Raw genomic sequence first — 18,176 nt, 5'->3', positions numbered from 1 at the left:
CCACCTGCTGGTCTGGACTGGTGTAGTGTTGGATGTAGGTGGGTGGGTGCCGGGTAGTACTCCCTCCTTACCTGACAGTGGGGTACCACACTTCTGGGTGAGATGCAGTACCTTTGTGGTGACTGGACCCGCAGGGGCGCCACAGATGCCCCTGCAAAAGCATTAAGGGGACTAAACTTGGCAAACCTGCGACTCACAAAGAGACATCCTACAGCGCTCAAGAGAGGAAAAAAACCCTGTGGAGGAAACCTCTAGTGAGCCATGGCTGTGGGATTGCCCTTCCCTTGGGCTTATAAGTTTAATACTAATGTTAACTCTTGATAGCCATGTTAAAATTGGACATGGTACAAGATATACAATTGCTAATTAAACAAATATAATAAAGCATTCATCATTATACAAGTAATAGTTAAATAACGATTTGCAGGACAGTGATTTTAACAATGTGGGAGGGAGGGTGATGTTTCCTACAGTTCAAATGGTAATAGAAAGAGGGAGAGAGATGGACACAGAGTTACCTCCCCTATTTAAGCCCCACCCTCCTCACAGAAAAACACCAGGCACAGACAATACTGTGATCCTTCCGCTTAAAGCAGAATCAATCTTGCTAAAAGTCTACACAGCTATACAAGCAAAGAAGCAGAAATTAAAGGCCCACCTCTCCCAAAGTTATGTCCCTCTTTGTTTGGTGCCCTGGGGGTTTCTATTTTGAAAGAGTAGCAGAAAGGAGCAAACTGAATTCGATAGGTATTATTCAAAAAAGTTAGATTTGTCAGAAACCAAATTTTTCTGAATTCAATTTGAACAAATCTAGCAAAATGAAGGCTAGGTGGTCGCAATTTTTCTGGATGTTTAATAGAGTCAGGAAAGGTGATAGAAAATAATAAACAATTATACTTTCCTGTTCTGTGTATGTCCCTCGTCTGTCCTGATGCCACAGTTCCAAGCTTAGCCCCTTTCCCACTTTGAATCTTTTGTTTTCTTGTCTTCTGACTTTCATTCTTCTCGTTCTTAGTCTTCTGGCGGAGAGCTTTCGGTACTAACTAGGCCTCACCATGTTGGCATGTGAGGTTCAAACAGCATCAATAACAGGGGATGTGGCAAATGTGACTATGTCCTGAGACCTATTCAGCACCAGAAGATTTCAGAAAAGATAGAAAGTTGGAAGGGTGGAAGATAGATGACGAAAAGAGCAGAAACCTTAAGATGTGAAGATCAAAGAGAAAACTAAGGACCCATAGTGAATTGAGTTCTGAATTTTAGCACCTTACCTTCGGTTCATACTTACCTCAGAGAGTAATAACATATAAGATTTTTGGGGCAGATTTCATTTGTATCGAATTTTATTTGGATAGAATCAAATCTGTCAGTCAATTCAAGCAAATCTGCCTAACATGTATTTTGTAACATTGCTCATTTTTAGAAGCTAAACTTTGAAATAATTTATGAGATAAATATTTTCTCAGTAATTAATGAAAATTTGGCTTCCTCAGACCCTCACTATTTTCTCTAACCAAGGGGCAGAGGCCTTCATCTAGTTATGATCAAGCGTGACAGAGAGGGGTTCACTCTCAATTGAAAGTTTCTGGGTCCGTTCACCTCTCTGCTCTTGTCAGATGATATACAATGATCATCAAACAGGGACTATGACTACCGTACTTATTTTGTTCCTTTATATCTTTTTGTCATTTCTTCTCCAGATTTTAAGAAGACATTACCATGGACACCATCACCATCCTCCTGTCTGTCTTGGTGATCCTATTTGTGTTCTTTGCCTCTAAAAATTGGAATAAAGGAATTTACAAAAATTTCCCCCCTGGACCAAGACCCTTACCAATCATAGGAAATATTCTCAAGATTAATATGTCAAAGCCATTCAAGACATTTGTGGAGGTAATGTGGACCTTCTTGTATAATCCAGAACTGCCAGAAAAATATAAGCTTTCTAGATATTGTACCTATAATATTTAAAGTTCTTGGCTCATATGGATATGCTATAAATGTCTGATAGATGTGGGTCTCAACTCTGAGACCCTAACAATTTTCAAAATGGGGTCCTCTGACCCCTCATTCTGGCAAGTGTTTAGTATCATGCATTTGCTTTCTATATTCATAACTATAGGAGTTCCAAATATAGTCAAGAAAATATTCTTGGCTGTGTTCCTAACTCCCATACCAATGAATTGAGGGAGATGGTACATGTGCTGCCATCTCTCCACTAACTGGTCATCAGACACCTGTGATAACAAGGTATCAGCGGATCCCCATTCTGGTGATATGTGTGGGTACCAAAGCTGAGACCTGCATTTATGAGAAGTTTATGGCATAACTCATAGATATGTCATAACTGTCTTTCATGAGACAAAGCTTTTAAAGGGTTCATTCAAATAGGGGAGTCTAGAGCAATTTTTAGGGATTCGAAGGCCTGCCAACAAGTCGAAACCCTAGCTATCAACAACTTAAATAGGTGATATTAGGGATGATGGGCCAACCCCTTTAAGGGTACAATCTAGGCAAAACTTGTACTGGTTTGAGCATGATGCATGCATTAATCATGGCTTTTCCTGAGGATGGCTAGGGTATTGGGGTGCAGAAGAAATTACATCTGAGCCTTAGAGTCTAAGCCAAGGAGCCTACATGATTATTTGTCTGTTAAAAGGAATGAATATACAGTGACTTGCGAGGTATTCACACCCCTTGACATTTTTTTTCATGTTTTACTACCTCACAACCTGAAATTTTACATTTTTTTTGAAGGTTTACATCAGTTCATATAAATAACATGCCTACAACTGTGAACATTTTGTTTTCTTGTTATTGTGGAGCAAACAACAAATAGGACAAGATAACTGTAAACTTCAGTGTATATAACTATTCACACCCCTAAAGTCAGTACTTTATAGAGCCTCCTTTTGCATCAATTATAGCTTCAAGTTTTGGATAAGTCTCTGTGAGCTTTTCACATCTTGCCACTGTTCCAGCTCCTTCAAGTTAGATGGTTTCCTCTTGTGAACAGCAATCTTCAATTTTGACCACAGATTATCAATTAGATTAAGGTCTAGGCTTTGACTAGGCCACTCCAAAATATTTACACTTTTCCCTTTAAACCACTCAAGTGTTGCAGTATGCTTTGGGTCATTGTCTTGTTGGAAGGTGAACCTCCATCCCAGTTTCAAATCACTGACAGACTGAAACAGGTTTTGCTCAGAAATATCCCTGAATTTTGCACCATCCATCTTCCCCTTCCCCACAGCATGATGCTGCCACCACCTTGTTTCACTGTGGTTATCTTGGGGTGATGAGCTGTGTTGGTTTGGCACCAGACACAGTTTACCTTGATTGCCAAAAAGTTACATTTTGGTCTCATCTGACCACAGCACCTTCCTGCATACATTTGGGGAACCTCCCATATGTCTTTTGACAAATTAAAAACAAGCCTTATCATTTTTGGTGTGTAAGTAAAGACTTTTTTTCTGCCCACTCTTCCATAAAGGCCACCTCTATGAAGTGTATGGTTTATTGTAGTCATAAGGACAGATACTCCAGTCACTGCTTGGGAACTCTGCCACTTCAGAGAGGAAGAGGACTAGAACGCTAGTGCCACCTACTGAAAGTAGCAATCTTAAAAGTCAATACTGACTCTTTAACGAGCCTTGTCATATGATTTAGGATAAAAGCCTAAGTATATCTATTAACCCTTTCATGACATATGACATAAACTTACGTCATATGTCATGCCCATGACTTTGATGTGCGCTCCGGAGCTGAACTCGCATCTTTCCTAACACATAACAGCTGATTTATTAAGCTATCATGCGCACCACCCGCGCCTGTTAACCAATTAAATCCCGCTGTCAATCTCTAACAGTGGGATTTAACATGTGCCGGCCGTAGGTGTGTCATTCCTGCCGCCCATTTACGTAATCACGGGGGGACAATGGTTTGTTACGACAGCCGGGGGTCTGCAGAAGACCCCTCTGCCTGTCATTACAAGCCCCCTGTGAATGGCAACCCATGGCATGGAGATCATGATTTCTGATATACTGTGAATAGCAGTACAGAAGCACTGCTATGATTAGCACAGGCGATCGGACGATTGCAACTTCAAGTCTCAAAAGGGGACTATTAAATAGTAAATTCAGTAAAAAATTAAAAACTGTTTTTAAAAATACAAACAAAATAAAAAAACAGAAGAGTTCAAATCGCCCCCCATTTGTCCCATGCAAAATAATACAATAAAAAAATATACATATTTGGTATTGTTGTGTTCAGAAATGTCTGATCTCTCAAAATATAAAATTAATTAATCAGATCGGTAAATGGCGTAACACGAAAAAAAAATCAAAATACCAGAATTACATTTTTTTTGGTCAACACAACATTGAAGTTAAATACTATAAGAGGTGATCAAAACATTTTATCTACTCCAAAATAGTATAAATAAAAACCTCAACCAAAAAAAAGCCATCATACAGCACCAGATCCTGAAAATGGAAACGCTATAAGTCATGGAAAATGGCGACAAACGCAAAAACTTTTTTTCATACAAATTTCGGAATTTTTTTCTTTTCACTTCTTAAAAAATAAACTATACATGTTTGGTATCTGTGTACTCATACTGACCAGGAGAATCATATTTTCAGGTCAGTTTTACCATATAATGAACATGATAAATAATTTTTTCCCATTTTCCTGTAAACTGTATAGTAATATCAATGGTGTGATTCAAAAGTAACTTGTCCCACAAACAATAAGCCCTCATACGGCAATATTGACAGGCATATAAAAAAAGTTATGGCTCTTGGAAGAAGGGGAGGAAAAAACGGAAAATGGCCATGGCGAGAAGGGGTTAATAATAAGAAAAAAAAAGTGAGACATATTCCCTTTAAGAAGACATCATTGTTATAACAGCACTTCATAGTTTTGCGAGAAGTGTTCCTTATCTGGGTAATACATGATCTTTTTTGATATTGGTTGATCACAAAGCACTTTTCTACTATGAAAGCAGTATTTTAACAACTCTATAAATTAAAATCAGCCCAGACAGAGCCTTAAAGGAGATCCACTATACAAAGGTCCCACCTCTGATCCTCTTCAAGCCTCGGTATCAGTATTTAAAACTATTATAGTATTAACCATTCATTCAAAAATTCATTCATTTTCATATTCACAGTTATCTAAAACGTACGGCAACATCTTCAGCGTCCAGATAGGCTTCTCAAAAATGGTTGTCCTATGTGGTTACGATACCATTAAAGATGCCTTAATCAACCACGGGGAAAAATTTGTCGATAGGCCTGTAGCAAAACTATTTTCTAAAACAACAAAGAATCATGGTAAGTGCAACCTTCCAGTTCCCATAAAAATGTAATTTTTTTATATGGTGTACATACCACTGTTCTCTTGAATCTGGCAATGTTTTTCTTTTCTTCCTACTCTGAACCTGAAATATGGTCTCCTCTAACCTGTAAATATCTACTCTTGTTTGCCAAGGGGGCATGGTCCTGAAAAACACGCCCACAAGGAGCATTTGAGGACCATTTCCCTTTGGCTAATTAAAGTAGATTTTTATACAGGGAAGAAAGAGTCATATCTCAGGAATGGAGAGGCGCAGGAACAAAAGAAAAACATTGGCAAATCCAGGAGAAGAGCAACATTTACAGGTTGTCTTTAAAGAAATTGTATATCACACTGTTCATCTTTACAGATATTTTCACGTACTTTATTTTCAATCTTCAGTTCTATAATCCGTTCATTTATAACATTCTCACCATAAATGCAGATAACTGAGTCCTGATTATAGAGGAGATTAGCATTTTTATTACCAGGGATGTCATATTAGTCAACTGTATGACAGATAGGTAGACTTTAGACCAGGGGTGTCAAAGTCATTTTCACAGAGGGCTTCATCAGCATTATGGTTTCCTTCAAAGGTCCACTGTAATTGTAAGGGCTCATGCAGACGTCCGTGCAACTCAAAGTGACCTAGAGTCTCCCAACCTGAACATAAAAACTTCATATTTTTTATGAGGTAGTAGGGCTGGGTAGTAAGGCTAAAAGAGAGCAGGCCATGGGTAGTAGGGCTATAAAGATCTGTCCCTGGTAGTAGGGCTATAAGAAAGCTGTCCCTGGGTAATAGGGCTAAGAGAGCTGTCCCTGGGTAGTAGGGCTAAGAGAGCTGTCCCTGGATAGTAGGGATATAAGAACTGTCCCTGGGTAGTAGGGCTACAAGAGAGCTGTCCCTGGTTAGTGGGGCTATAAGAACTGCCCCTGGGTAGTAGGGCTACAAGAGAGCTGTCCCTGGGTAGTAGGGCTACAAGAGAGCTGTCCCTGGGTAGTAGGGCTACAAGAGAGCTGTCTATGAGTAGTAGGGCTATAAGAACTGTCCCTGGGTAGTAGGGCTACAAGAGAGCTGTCCCTGGGTAGTAAGCCTATAAGAGCTGCCCCTTCGGTAGTAGGGCGATAAGAGAGCTGTCCATGGGTAGTAGGGCCACACGAGAGCTGTCCCTGGGTAGTAGGGCTATAAGAACTGTCCCTGTGTAGTAGGGCTATAAGAACTGTCCCTGTGTAGTAGGGCTACAAGAGAGCTGTCCCTGAGTAGTAAGCCTATAAGAGCTGCCCCTGGGTAGTAGGGCCACAAGAGAGCTGTCCCTGGGTGATAAGCCTATAAGAGCTGCTCCTGGGTAGTAGGGCTATATGTGCTTTCCCTGGGTAGTAGGGCCACAAGAGAGCTGTCCCTGGGTAGTAGGGCTTTAAGATCTGTCCCTGGGTAGTAGGGCTATAAGAACTGTCCCTGGGTAGTAGCGCTACAAGAGAGCTGTCCCTGGGTAGAAAGCCTATAAGAGCTGCCCCTATGTAGTAGGGCTATGAGAGAGTTGTCCATGGGTAGCAGGGCTATAAGAGATCTTTCCCTGGGTAGTAGGGCTATAAGAGAGGTGTCCCTGTGTAGTAGGGCTATAAGAGTTGTCCCTGGGTAGTAGGGCTAAGAGAGCTGTGCTAGAGTGCAGAGTCCAAGATGGACTGCTCCCTGTGCTTCTGCCGCTCTCCTCTACTAAATACTGGCTGACGTCATCCACTTACATTCCAAGATAGCAGCCATTCCCTGTGCTGGCACTAATGTAGAATGCAGCCAGTACATAGCAAAGGGGGCAGCACCAGAGCAGGGAGCGGGTGCAGTCTTGGATTTTGAGCTCTGGCGCACTCCTTTAAACTGCTCTTTTCAGAAACTCACATGTGGTGGACACAGAAGGACCAGTTCCCCAAATGGGGAAAGTGTAGAAATGGTCCTTCTGTGTTCTGAGTTTGGCACCCATACAGTAAACTCCATACATTCAGCCACTACGAAAAGCAATACAGTTATAGGAGCATTCAATTATATAGTTGTGAGAAACTAAGAAAAAGTAATAGATTGGACCACATGCTTTGAGAAGTCAAGGGGGCACAACAGAAACAAAGGTCAGGAACTTGACCTTTAATCAATATTCATAAGGATGGTGCAGATAGGGTAAATTGCACTAAAGTTATTAAAAGTTACAATAATAGACATATCCTAAGGACAAAAGTGGCACTGTTTTGGGGGAAAAAAAGACCAGCCTTTTTTCCTAAAGGTAATCTTCTCTCAGATTTCACTGCATGAGATAGTAGATGTATTATTAAAGAGTTTTAGAAAATTGGAGAAAATTGGAGATGAGAGAATCAGTACATACAAATCAAATATTTTGCAAGCACACGGAAGATATTCGGTTTCGACTCGAGCATGCTAGGATGACACCTTATCCGACTACGTTCGCACAACACTGCTCAGTTCCTCTCCTGCACAGTGATTGGGCTTGGGGGGGTCATTAGCAATGAAGTAATTTAAGTGATTTCCTTGGACAGTTGAGTATAATATGTTTTGTTATTTTTAAACCCTTCCCTCCCCTCCATTTGTAATGTTATCGGGTCTGGAGAGACCTCAAAACATAGTAAATGTCTTCTCACAGCCATCTTGGTATGTCGACTATTTTTGGAGAGAAACTAATGTGGCGACCAAATTTAGCAAATCTGCCTAAAGAAAATTTTGGGAGGTTCATCGCTAGGGATGTCCCTTGTTAGCGCTATAGGGTTGTCCATACCGGTTGTCTTATCTTATGACACAGTAATGTAACATATCTTTGTTATGTTCAGGCATTGTCCTTGCTAATGGAGAGAACTGGAAAGTAATGAGAAGATTCACTCTGTCGACCTTACGAGATTATGGAATGGGGAAGAAGGGTATAGAGGACAAGATTGCTGAAGAGGCCGAGTCTCTGGTGCAGAAGTTTAGGACATATAAGGGTAAGCTGATAGTCCTCATTTTCTTCAAGCAGTGTCTGGTATAGAGAACTCACTTTAAATAACTTATTAGCAAAATCTGAATTATAAGCTGGGCCAAAGTTCAAGACTCTAATTTTTCATCTATATTAGCAGTGACAGACAGCATGTCTGCATCTGGAGGAGCAGTCCATTGATCTCAATAGGAACTATGTAATGCAACATTTCTCCTTTGATGACGCTGTTTGATTTCATCACAGATTACAATGGGGGATACTGTGGGATTGGTTTATGATTAGTGATTCTAGTAATTTATATAATAGAATTTTATAGAATTATACATAATATAATGATAATACAATTAAGACAATTTCATTAAGATTCACTCCAGACTTTCCACCAATAACTGAATGGCATGAACCAGCATGTCAGCATATGCCCAACTAACAGAGGCCGGAAGGCTGTTCCTGAAATATTGTGAATCCCGGGGTTCATGCCTGAAAGAGTGTGTTCACACTCATGACTGGCATTAGGGGGAAATATTTGGCCAATTGCCCAGGGCCCCAACTCCCTTGGGGGCCCCCAGCATCTTTAGCAGAAGCTACACTCATAATAGTATTATCAGTGTAGCTTCTGATTTGGTGACATCACTATCATATGGAAAAATGCAAGAGCGCAATAGGGTCTTATCCAATTAATAAATGTTACATAAAAGTATTAAAAACTGCTCACCTAGTAGGGTTGTGTGGAACACAACACCTATAAAGCCTGGACTCCAAATGCTGCAGCTTCCTATGGATATGTCAGAGATAGATGCTGGGAAAGGAAGTTGTTTCTGTGCTCTGTGGAGTCACAACAAACCATTAGTATGGATAAAAATGTAGGTTTATTGTCTACTCGTTCCATATTACACCGGCTCCTTCCTCAGGATTAGGGTTTATTGTCTACACGTTTCAGAGTCCACCGACTCCTTCCTCAGGTCAACCATACATTGTAATGTATGGTTGTCCTGAGGAAGGAGTCGGTGGACTCTGAAATGTATAGACAATAAACCTACATTTTTATCCATACTAATGGTCTGTCGTGACTCCAGAGAGTTCAGAAACAACTTCCTTTCCCAGCATCTATCTATCACTATCATATGACCAGTAATGTGACCGTGATGTCACCATAGATCCTGTACTCTTCGAGAGTTGGAAGATCTGAAGAGGAGATGGACTGGTAGTAAGTCCTCTATAGTTTGTGTGTCTGTGTGTGTGTGTCTGTCTGTCTGTCTATCTTTGCATCTATCGGTGTGTGTGTGTTTGTCTCTGTGTTTGTGGTTGAGCCTAGAATGTATGGACTACTGGTAGATACTGTATATATTAGTGACCGCATCAGAATGGATAAGCTCCTGGTGGTATATATTAGTGATGACATCAGAATGTATGGGCTCCTGATGCATATACTGTATTAGTGAACACATCAGAATGTATGAGCTCCTCATAGATATATACTAGTGAGGACATCAGAATGTATAGGTTCCTGGTAGTACATATTAGTGAAGATAAAAGAATGTATGTGCTGCTGGTGGTATATATTAGTGATGACATCAGAAAGTATTGGCTGCTGCTGGTATATATTAGTGATGACATCAGAATGTATGGGCTCCTGTTAAGTATATATTTGTGAAGATATGAGAATATATAGGCTATTTTTTATGTATATTAGTGATGACATCAGAATATATGGGCTCCTGGAAGGTATATATTAGTGATGAAATATGAAAGTATTGGCTGCTGGTGGCACATATTAGTGAAGACATCAGAATGTATGGGCTCCTGGTGGTATATATTAGTGAATACATCAGAATGTATGGATTCCTGGTAATCATATATTTGTGAAGATATCAGAATGTATGGGCTATTTTGGTGTATATTAGTGATGACATCAGCATGTAGGGGCTCCTGGTGGGTTTATATTAGTGACAACATCAGAATGCATTGTATGAGCTCATGGTGGTGTATATTAGTGATGACATCAGAATGTATGGGCTCCTAATGGGGGTACATTAGTGAGGATATCAGAATATTTGGACTCTTGGTATGTCAGTGGGCTGCAACTAACAGAATGTTTTTTAACAAGGAAAAATGCAAAGTACTACATCTGGGCAATAAAAATGAAAAAAGCATACATAGAATGGGAGGAATAGAGTTAAGCAACAGTACATGTGAAAAAAACTTAGGTATACTAATAGATCATAGACTGAACATGAGTCAACAGTGTGATGCAGCAGCAAAAAAGGCAAATACAATTCTGGGATGTATTAACATAAGCATACAGTCTAGATCACATGAAGTCATTATTACACTTTACTCCTCTTTGGTCAGACCTCATCTGGAATACAGTGTCCAGTTTTGGGCAACACATTTTAAAAAATACATTGACAAACTGGAGCAAGTTCAGAAAAGAGTGACCAGAATGGTTACCGGTCTGCAAACCATGTCCTATGAGGAACAGTTAAAGGATTTGGGAATGTTTAGCTTGCAAAAAAGAAGACTGAGAGGAGACTTAATAGCTGTCTACAAATATCTCAAGGGCTGTCACATTGCAGAAGGATCATCTTTATTCTCATTTGCACAAGGAAAGACTAGTAGCAATGGGATGAAACTGAATGGGAGGAGACAAAGATTAAATATTAGAAAAAAGTATTTGACAGTGAGGGTGATCAATGAGTGGAACAGGCTGCCACGAGAGGTGGCGAGTTCCCCTTCAATGGACGTCTTCAAACAGAGGCTGGACAGACATCTGTCTGAGATGATTTAGTGAATCCTGCTTTGAGCAGGGAGTTGGACCAGATGACCCAGGAGGTCCCTTCCAACTCTACCAGTCTATGATCTATGATCTATGATTCTATGATCTATGTCTATATTAGTGAAGACATCAGAATGTATGGGCTCCTGGTGGTAAACATTAGTGAAGATATCACAACGTATAGGCTCCTGGTGGTGTACATTAGTGATGAAATCAGAATGTATGGGCTCCTAGTGGGTATACATTAGTAAGGACATCAGAATATTTGGGCTCTTTGTAGGTATATATTAGTGAAGACATCAGAATGTATGGGATCCTGGTGGTAAATATTAGTGAAGATATCAGAATTTATGGGTTCCTGGTGGTATATATTAGTGAATATATTAGAAATATGGGCTCCTGTTAAGTATATATGTGTCTGTATGTATGTGCTCTTTGTATGCATATGTCTCTATGAAGGTGCTTGCTTTGTGTTTGCATAATATATTATATGCAAGTATGTGCTCTGTGCATGCATGTGTCTGTATGTATGTGCTCTGTATATATATGTGTGTATGTGCTCTGTGTATACATATATGTCTATGTGTGTGCTCAGTATACATGTATATGTATGTGTTCTGTTTGTGCTCTGTGTATACATGAGTACATTTGCTCTGTTTACTTACGTGTGTATGTGCTTAGTGTATACATGTATTTTTGCTATGTGTGTACATACTGTACATATATGTGTGTAACTTGCCATATGTGTTGGGGTAATGCAACCCACTCAGCTGCTTTCAAACGTAGACACAGGAACGTTTTCCCAGTCACGGTGTATATGTATTTGTTATACAGGAGCTTGGGAGCAGAAAAGCACAATAGTGTCTTTCACAGTAAAAAATATAAAATGAATAAAGATTGTGCTAACCTTATTAACTTTTGGATCCACAACATTTTAAAACCATAAATATACAGCTGCTGGAAATAAATTGTGGATTTTTCACACTGCTGATGATTTGGAATTAAGGTCCAGGATGCAAAAACAGTAATGAATGTGGTTTTTATTATTGTTATTGTATAAACTGAATTCATTACAGTTCTTGCATCCTGGATCTTATTACCAACTCATCAGTAGTGTGGAAAATCCACTTTTTTTCATTTATCCATATGTGTGAGTGTGATATACATTGTTTGTGTCACATACTGTGTGTATGTAGCAACCATTTATAACTCTTGGCTGTACAGACAAGAGTTCATAGGTGTAAACATGTCAGCAATCTCCCCATGAACATGCACAATGCTGCCCATTCATTGAGTGATTGGATTGTTTATGACGGAGCAAAAATCATTGCTCCCAGCGGCACATCGCCCGGTAAAAGTTGCAGATGGGCTGCTGATAACATGATACTCTATGGAGACAGATTGATCTACTAGTCATCGTTCTGTGCCAAACCATCTTCGTCGACCTGTGTAATGAGGCCAGGAAACAAGGGCCGAAACACTTAGATATTGTCGATCACGCTCATTTAAATGTGTGATCTTAGTGTTTTTTTATATATTACATGTTAAAGAAGTCCTGTAAAGTGTTCAAAAAATTTAGTTAAACATTTTGTAAAATTCTCCAAGTTCTCCTGATTCTGCCTGCTCCTTTCTATTTTTCGCTGCGTCACGCCATTGAAGAGATATTTACATTTGTTGATTTTGGAGCTCAGTATGTGAAATTCCTGCTTGCAGTCCAAATGGAATCTTCTTCACAGCCTTCTCCTGGGGCATTCACTTTCACCCCTTCCAGATGCTGACAATTAGACATCTGAGACTGTTAGACTGCTAGATCAGCTGTCTAGCTGTGATTTGCAGTGTTTGGGATGGAGGGGTATAAGTGCACGCTACCAGAGGAGACTCCAAAGTACGACCCAGTTTGTCTGCAAGCAGAGATTTCACATTCTGTGCTTCAAAATCATCAAATGTGAATATCTCTGCAAAATGAAAATGTTTGGGAGAATCAGGGGTGCTCAAGGATTTTTATATGACAATAAACAATTTTTTTTGACAGGAGGAGCTCACTACATAGGGAATTCTTTAGCTCTATATGACCTTCAGTGGGTGACCTCTAGTGGTGGCAGAAAGAATTTACCACTTTGACTAGCCATGAATGGCCCCTGTACAGGGGACGTTTCCCACCAACAGTGCAATGGGTGAACTACTGTATTCTCTAGAAGAGATGAGAGAATTGCTTTGGAGCTAATTGAATTTGCTTGAATTTTTCAAAAAAATTGGATTTGCCAGAAGGGTTTTAAAAACATACCATACTTACAAATCCCGCCACACAGTTATTCTCTGGTCTGGTAAGCTTCGTTGGTCTGATCACCAGTGAAGCCTTCACTGGTCCATTATCAGCTTAATTCAGCACCTGGCATCTTTGTAATCTCCTGGTTCCCGGCATCTTTGGCATATCATGAAACGTAATATCATGTCATGAATGTCACAATGTCATGAAGTCACAGCTTAGTCAGCATAAGAGACGACAAAGATGTCAGGTACCAGATACACCAGAGATGGTCCAGTGGAAATCGCACTGGTGACCAGACCAAAGAAGATAACTAGTCTGGAGCAAGGATCCAAAATGGAACTGGTGAGTAGTGTTGAGCCACCCCCGTAGTGTTCGGGTTCGGTTCGGTTCGTCGAACACCGGGATGTTCGAGGAACTGTTCGTCGAACTGTTCGTCAAACACCTTAGAACACCGTCGAACACCGTTAAAACCAATGGCAGGCAAACAAAAACACATAGAAACACATAGAAAACACCTGCAAAGGTGTCCAAAAGCTGACAAACTGCTCAGAAGACACTCTCTTTAAAAAAGCCGGCCGGCAAATTCAGCAGCGGCATACACCGGTACCCGACAATTTAGACAAGAAGGAATAGAGCATCACACATAGATTAGATAGATAGAAACATGTCAGTCACACATATAAGAAGCACAGTGACAGTGTTGGTTACTGCACTTGTCATTTAGTGTAAAGGATTTATTAAAAAAAATATTAGTGTTTTCATGCACCGTCTCTTTAAAAAAGCCGGCCGGCAATTCAGCATCTGTACCCGACAATTTAGAACAGAAAGAATAGAGCTTCACACATAGATTAGATAGATAGAAACATGTCAGTCACATATATAATAAGTACAGTGATAGTGTTGCTTACTGTACTTGTCATTTAGTGTAAAGGATTTATTTAAAAAAAAATAATAGTGTTTTCATGCACTGTCTCTTTAAAAAAGCCGGCCGGCAATTCAGCAGCGGTACCCGACAATTTAGAACAGAAAGATAGAGCATCACACATAGATTAGATAGATAGAAACATGTCAGTCACATATATATGAAGTACAGTGATAGTGTTGGTTACTGTACTTGTCATTTAGTATTAAAATAAAGGATTTATTATTAAAAAAATTGGCGTGGGGTTCCCCTTAATTTTAGGCTCTAGCGGAGGTTAAGCAGACGGCTGGGGCGGATGTTTGAAGCCTGGGAAGGGGGTAATACCCACGGAGCTTCCCAGGCTACTAATATCAGCCCCCAGCTGAATACATAGCGTTTACTAGCTATTAAAATGGGGGACCCCCCAAAAAAAATGACGTGGGGTCCCCCCTAATTTAATAGCTAGCAAAGGCTAGGCAGACAGCTGGGGGCTGATATTAATAGCCCAGGAAGGGAGCCATGAATATTGGCCCCCTCCCAGGCTAGAAACACCAGCCGTCAGCCACCCCAGAAATGGCGCATTCATAGGATGCACCAATTCTGGCACTTAGCCTCGCTCTTCCACGCTGCCCTGGTGCGGTGGCAGGGGGTAATAGGGTTGGGGTTGATGTCAGCTTATAATGCCAGCTGACATCAAGCCCAGGTTAGTAATGGAGAGGCGTCTATAAGACACCCCCATTACTAACCCCATAGTCAAAGTTAAAAAAAACACAAACACCCAGAATAAAGTCCTTTAATTGAAATAAAGACACAATCCTTTATTGTTCTAAATTAAACCATACTTACCATCACGCCCATTCCAGCTGAAGCCAACGATCTCCTGCAATAAAAGAAAAATAATAAAGCAACCTCATCCTTACCTTTCCATGGTTCCCACGACAGCTTCAGCTCTGCTACATCGAGATGACAGGCTGGACCGCAGCAGAACGCTGCCATCCAGCCTGTCATCCCGCAGACACTGAGAAGCGCAGGCTTGCTTGCGCTGCTCAGCGTCTCTCTGTGACGACATCCAGATGAGCCGAGTTCATGTCCAATGAACTCGGCTCACCTCATGCACGTCACTGACAGCGTGGGAAAATTCTCACGCTGAAGCGCTGATTGCAGGAGAATTTTCCCACGCTGTCAGTGACGTGCAGGAGGTGAGCTGAGTTCATTGGACATGAGCTCACCTCATGCACATCACTGACAGCGTGGGAGAATTCTCCTGCACTCAGCACTTCAGCGTGAGAATTTTCCCACGCTGTCAGTGACGTGCATGAGGTGAGCCGAGTTCATTGGACATGACCTCGGCTCATCTGGATGCCGTCACAGCGAGACAGTGAGGAGCGCAAGCATGCCTGCGCTTCTCAGTGTCTGCGGGATGACAGACTGGATGGCAGCGTTCTGCTGCGGTCCAGCCAGTCATCTCGATGTAGCAGAGCTGAAGCTGTCGTGGGAACCATGGAAAGGTAAGGATGAGGTTGGTTTATTATTTTTCTTTTATTGCAGGAGATCGTTGGCTTCAGCTGGAATGGGTGTGATGGTAAGTATGGTTTAATTTAGAACAATAAAGAATTGTGTCTTTATTTCAATTAAAGGACTTTATTCTGGGTGTTGTGTTTTTTTTAAATACTTTACTAGAAATTCATGGCGGTCATGTCTAATACTGGCGTGACCCCATGAATTTTGGGCTTGGGGCCAGCTGATAAAACCAAGCTGGCCCTAACCCCTTTATTACCCAGTGAGCCACCGCACCAGGGCCCTGGATGAGTTGGGTACAGCGCCAGAAGATGGCGCTTCTATGAACGCGCCATTTTCCGGGGTGGCTGCGGACTGCAATTTGTAGCGGGGGGGGGCCCAGAAAGCTGCAGATTCCAGCCCCCAGCTGCCTAGTTGTACCTGGCTGGACACAAAAATAGGGCGAAGCCCCACGTACTTTTTTTTTAATTATTTCATGAAATTCATGAAATAATTAAGAAAAAAAGGCCTTCCCTATATTGTTGTGTCCGGCCAGGTACAAATAGGCAGCTGGTGGTTGGGGGCAGCCCGTTCCTGCCTGCTGTACCTGGCTGGACACAAATATAGTGCGAAGCCCCACTTCAATTTTTTTTAATTATTTCATGAAATTCATGAAATAATTAAGAAAAAAAGGGCTTCCCTATATTGTTGTGTCCGGCCAGGTACAAATAGGCAGCTGGTGGATGGGGGCAGCCCGTTCCTGCCTGCTGTACCTGGCTGGACACAAATATAGTGCGAAGCCCCACTTCAATTTTTTTTAATTATTTCAGGAAATTCATGAAATAATTTTAAAAAAATTGACGTGGGGCTTCGCACTATATTTGTGTCCAGCCAGGTACAGCAGGCAGGAACGGGCTGCCCCCAACCACCAGCTGCCTATTTGTACCTGGCCGGACACAACAATATAGGGAAGCCCTTTTTTTCTTAATTATTTCATGAAATAATTTAAAGAAAATTGACGTGGGGCTTCGCCCTGTTTTTGTGTCCAGCCAGGTACAACTAGGCAGCTGGGGGCTGGAATCCGCAGCGCAGGGAGGCCCAAGCTTTCTGGGCCACCCCCGCTGCAAATTGCAGTCCGCAGCCACCCCGGAAAATGGCGCGTTCATAGAAGCGCCATCTTCTGGCGCTGTACCCAACTCATCCAGGGCCCTGATGCGGTGGCTCACTGGGTAATAAAGGGGTTAGGGCCAGCTTGGCATTATCAGCTGGCCCTAAGCCCGAAATTCATGGGGTCACGCCAATATTAGACATGACCACCATGAATTTCTAGTAAAGTATTTAAAAAAAACACAACACCCAGAAAAAAGTCCTTTAATTGAAATAAACACACAATTCTTTATTGTTCTAAATTAAACCATACTTACCATCACGCCCATTCCAGCTGAAGCCAACGATCTCCTGAAATAAAAGAAAAATAATAAAGCAACATCATCCTTACCTTTCCATGGTTCCCATGACAGCTTCAGCTCTGCTACATCGAGATGACAGGCTGGACCGCAGCAGAACGCTGCCATCCAGCCTGTCATCCCGCAGACACTGAGAAGCGCAGGCTTGCTTGCGCTCCACAGTGTCTCTCTGTGAGGGCATCCAGATGAGCCGAGTTAATGTCCAATGAACTCGGCTCACCTCATGCACGTCACTGACAGCGTGGGAAAATTCTCCTGCACTCAGCGCTTCAGCGTGGGAGAATTCTCACACTGAAGCGCTGAGTGCAGGAGAATTCTCCCACGCTGTCAGTGATGTGCAGGAGGTGAGCTGAGTTCATTGGACATGAGCTCACCTTATGCAAGTCACTGACAGCGTGGGAAAATTCTCCTGCACTCAGCGCTTCAGCGGGAGAATTCTCACGCTGAAGCGCTGAGTGCAGGAGAATTCTCCCACGCTGTCAGTGACGTGCAGGAGGTGAGCTGAGTTCATTGGACATGAGCTCACCTTATGCACGTCACTGACAGCGTGGGAGAATTCTCCTGCACTCACCGCTTCAGCGTGAGAATTTTCCCACGCTGTCAGTGACGTGCATGAGGTGAGCCGAGTTCATTGGACATGAACTCGGCTCATCTGGATGTCGTCACAGAGAGACGCTGAGCAGCGCAAGCAAGCCTGCGCTTCTCAGTGTCTGCGGGATGAGAGGCTGGATGGCAGCGTTCTGGTGCGGTCCAGCCTGTCATCTCGATGTAGCAGAGCTGAAGCTGTCGTGGGAACCATGGAAAGGTAAGGATGAGGTTGCTTTATTATTTTTCTTTTATTGCAGGAGATCGTTGGCTTCAGCTGGAATGGGCGTGACGGTAAGTATGGTTTAATTTAGAACAATAAAGGATTGTGTCTTTATTTCAATTAAAGGACTTTATTCTGGGTGTTTGTGTT

The 18,176-nt window shown here is 41.8% G+C and overlaps 1 protein-coding gene and 1 long non-coding RNA gene across 3 annotated transcripts in view; one reads left to right on the top strand and one right to left on the bottom strand.

Annotated features, from left to right (window-relative positions):
- LOC141258830 (uncharacterized) overlaps positions 1 to 18,176 on the bottom strand; it is a 153,384-nt gene that overhangs the window by 8,645 nt on the left and 126,563 nt on the right. The gene's annotated exons all lie outside the window — the stretch shown is intronic.
- LOC141258827 (cytochrome P450 2K1-like) overlaps positions 1 to 18,176 on the top strand; it is a 40,695-nt gene that overhangs the window by 4,252 nt on the left and 18,267 nt on the right. Inside the window, exons 2-4 of the mRNA XM_073673993.1 lie at positions 1,701 to 1,893; positions 5,174 to 5,336; positions 8,167 to 8,316. Of these exons, the coding sequence (XP_073530094.1) occupies positions 1,720 to 1,893; positions 5,174 to 5,336; positions 8,167 to 8,316 (487 nt within the window). The 5' untranslated portion in view covers positions 1,701 to 1,719. The remainder of the gene's footprint in view (positions 1 to 1,700; positions 1,894 to 5,173; positions 5,337 to 8,166; positions 8,317 to 18,176) is intronic.

This window comes from Phyllobates terribilis, unplaced genomic scaffold, assembly GCF_046119375.1.
Source record: "Phyllobates terribilis strain yellow unplaced genomic scaffold, ASM4611937v1 Scaffold_3__8_contigs__length_932513732, whole genome shotgun sequence".
Lineage (NCBI taxonomy): Eukaryota > Metazoa > Chordata > Amphibia > Anura > Dendrobatidae > Phyllobates > Phyllobates terribilis.
This window is presented reverse-complemented; position numbering and strand designations above follow the sequence as displayed.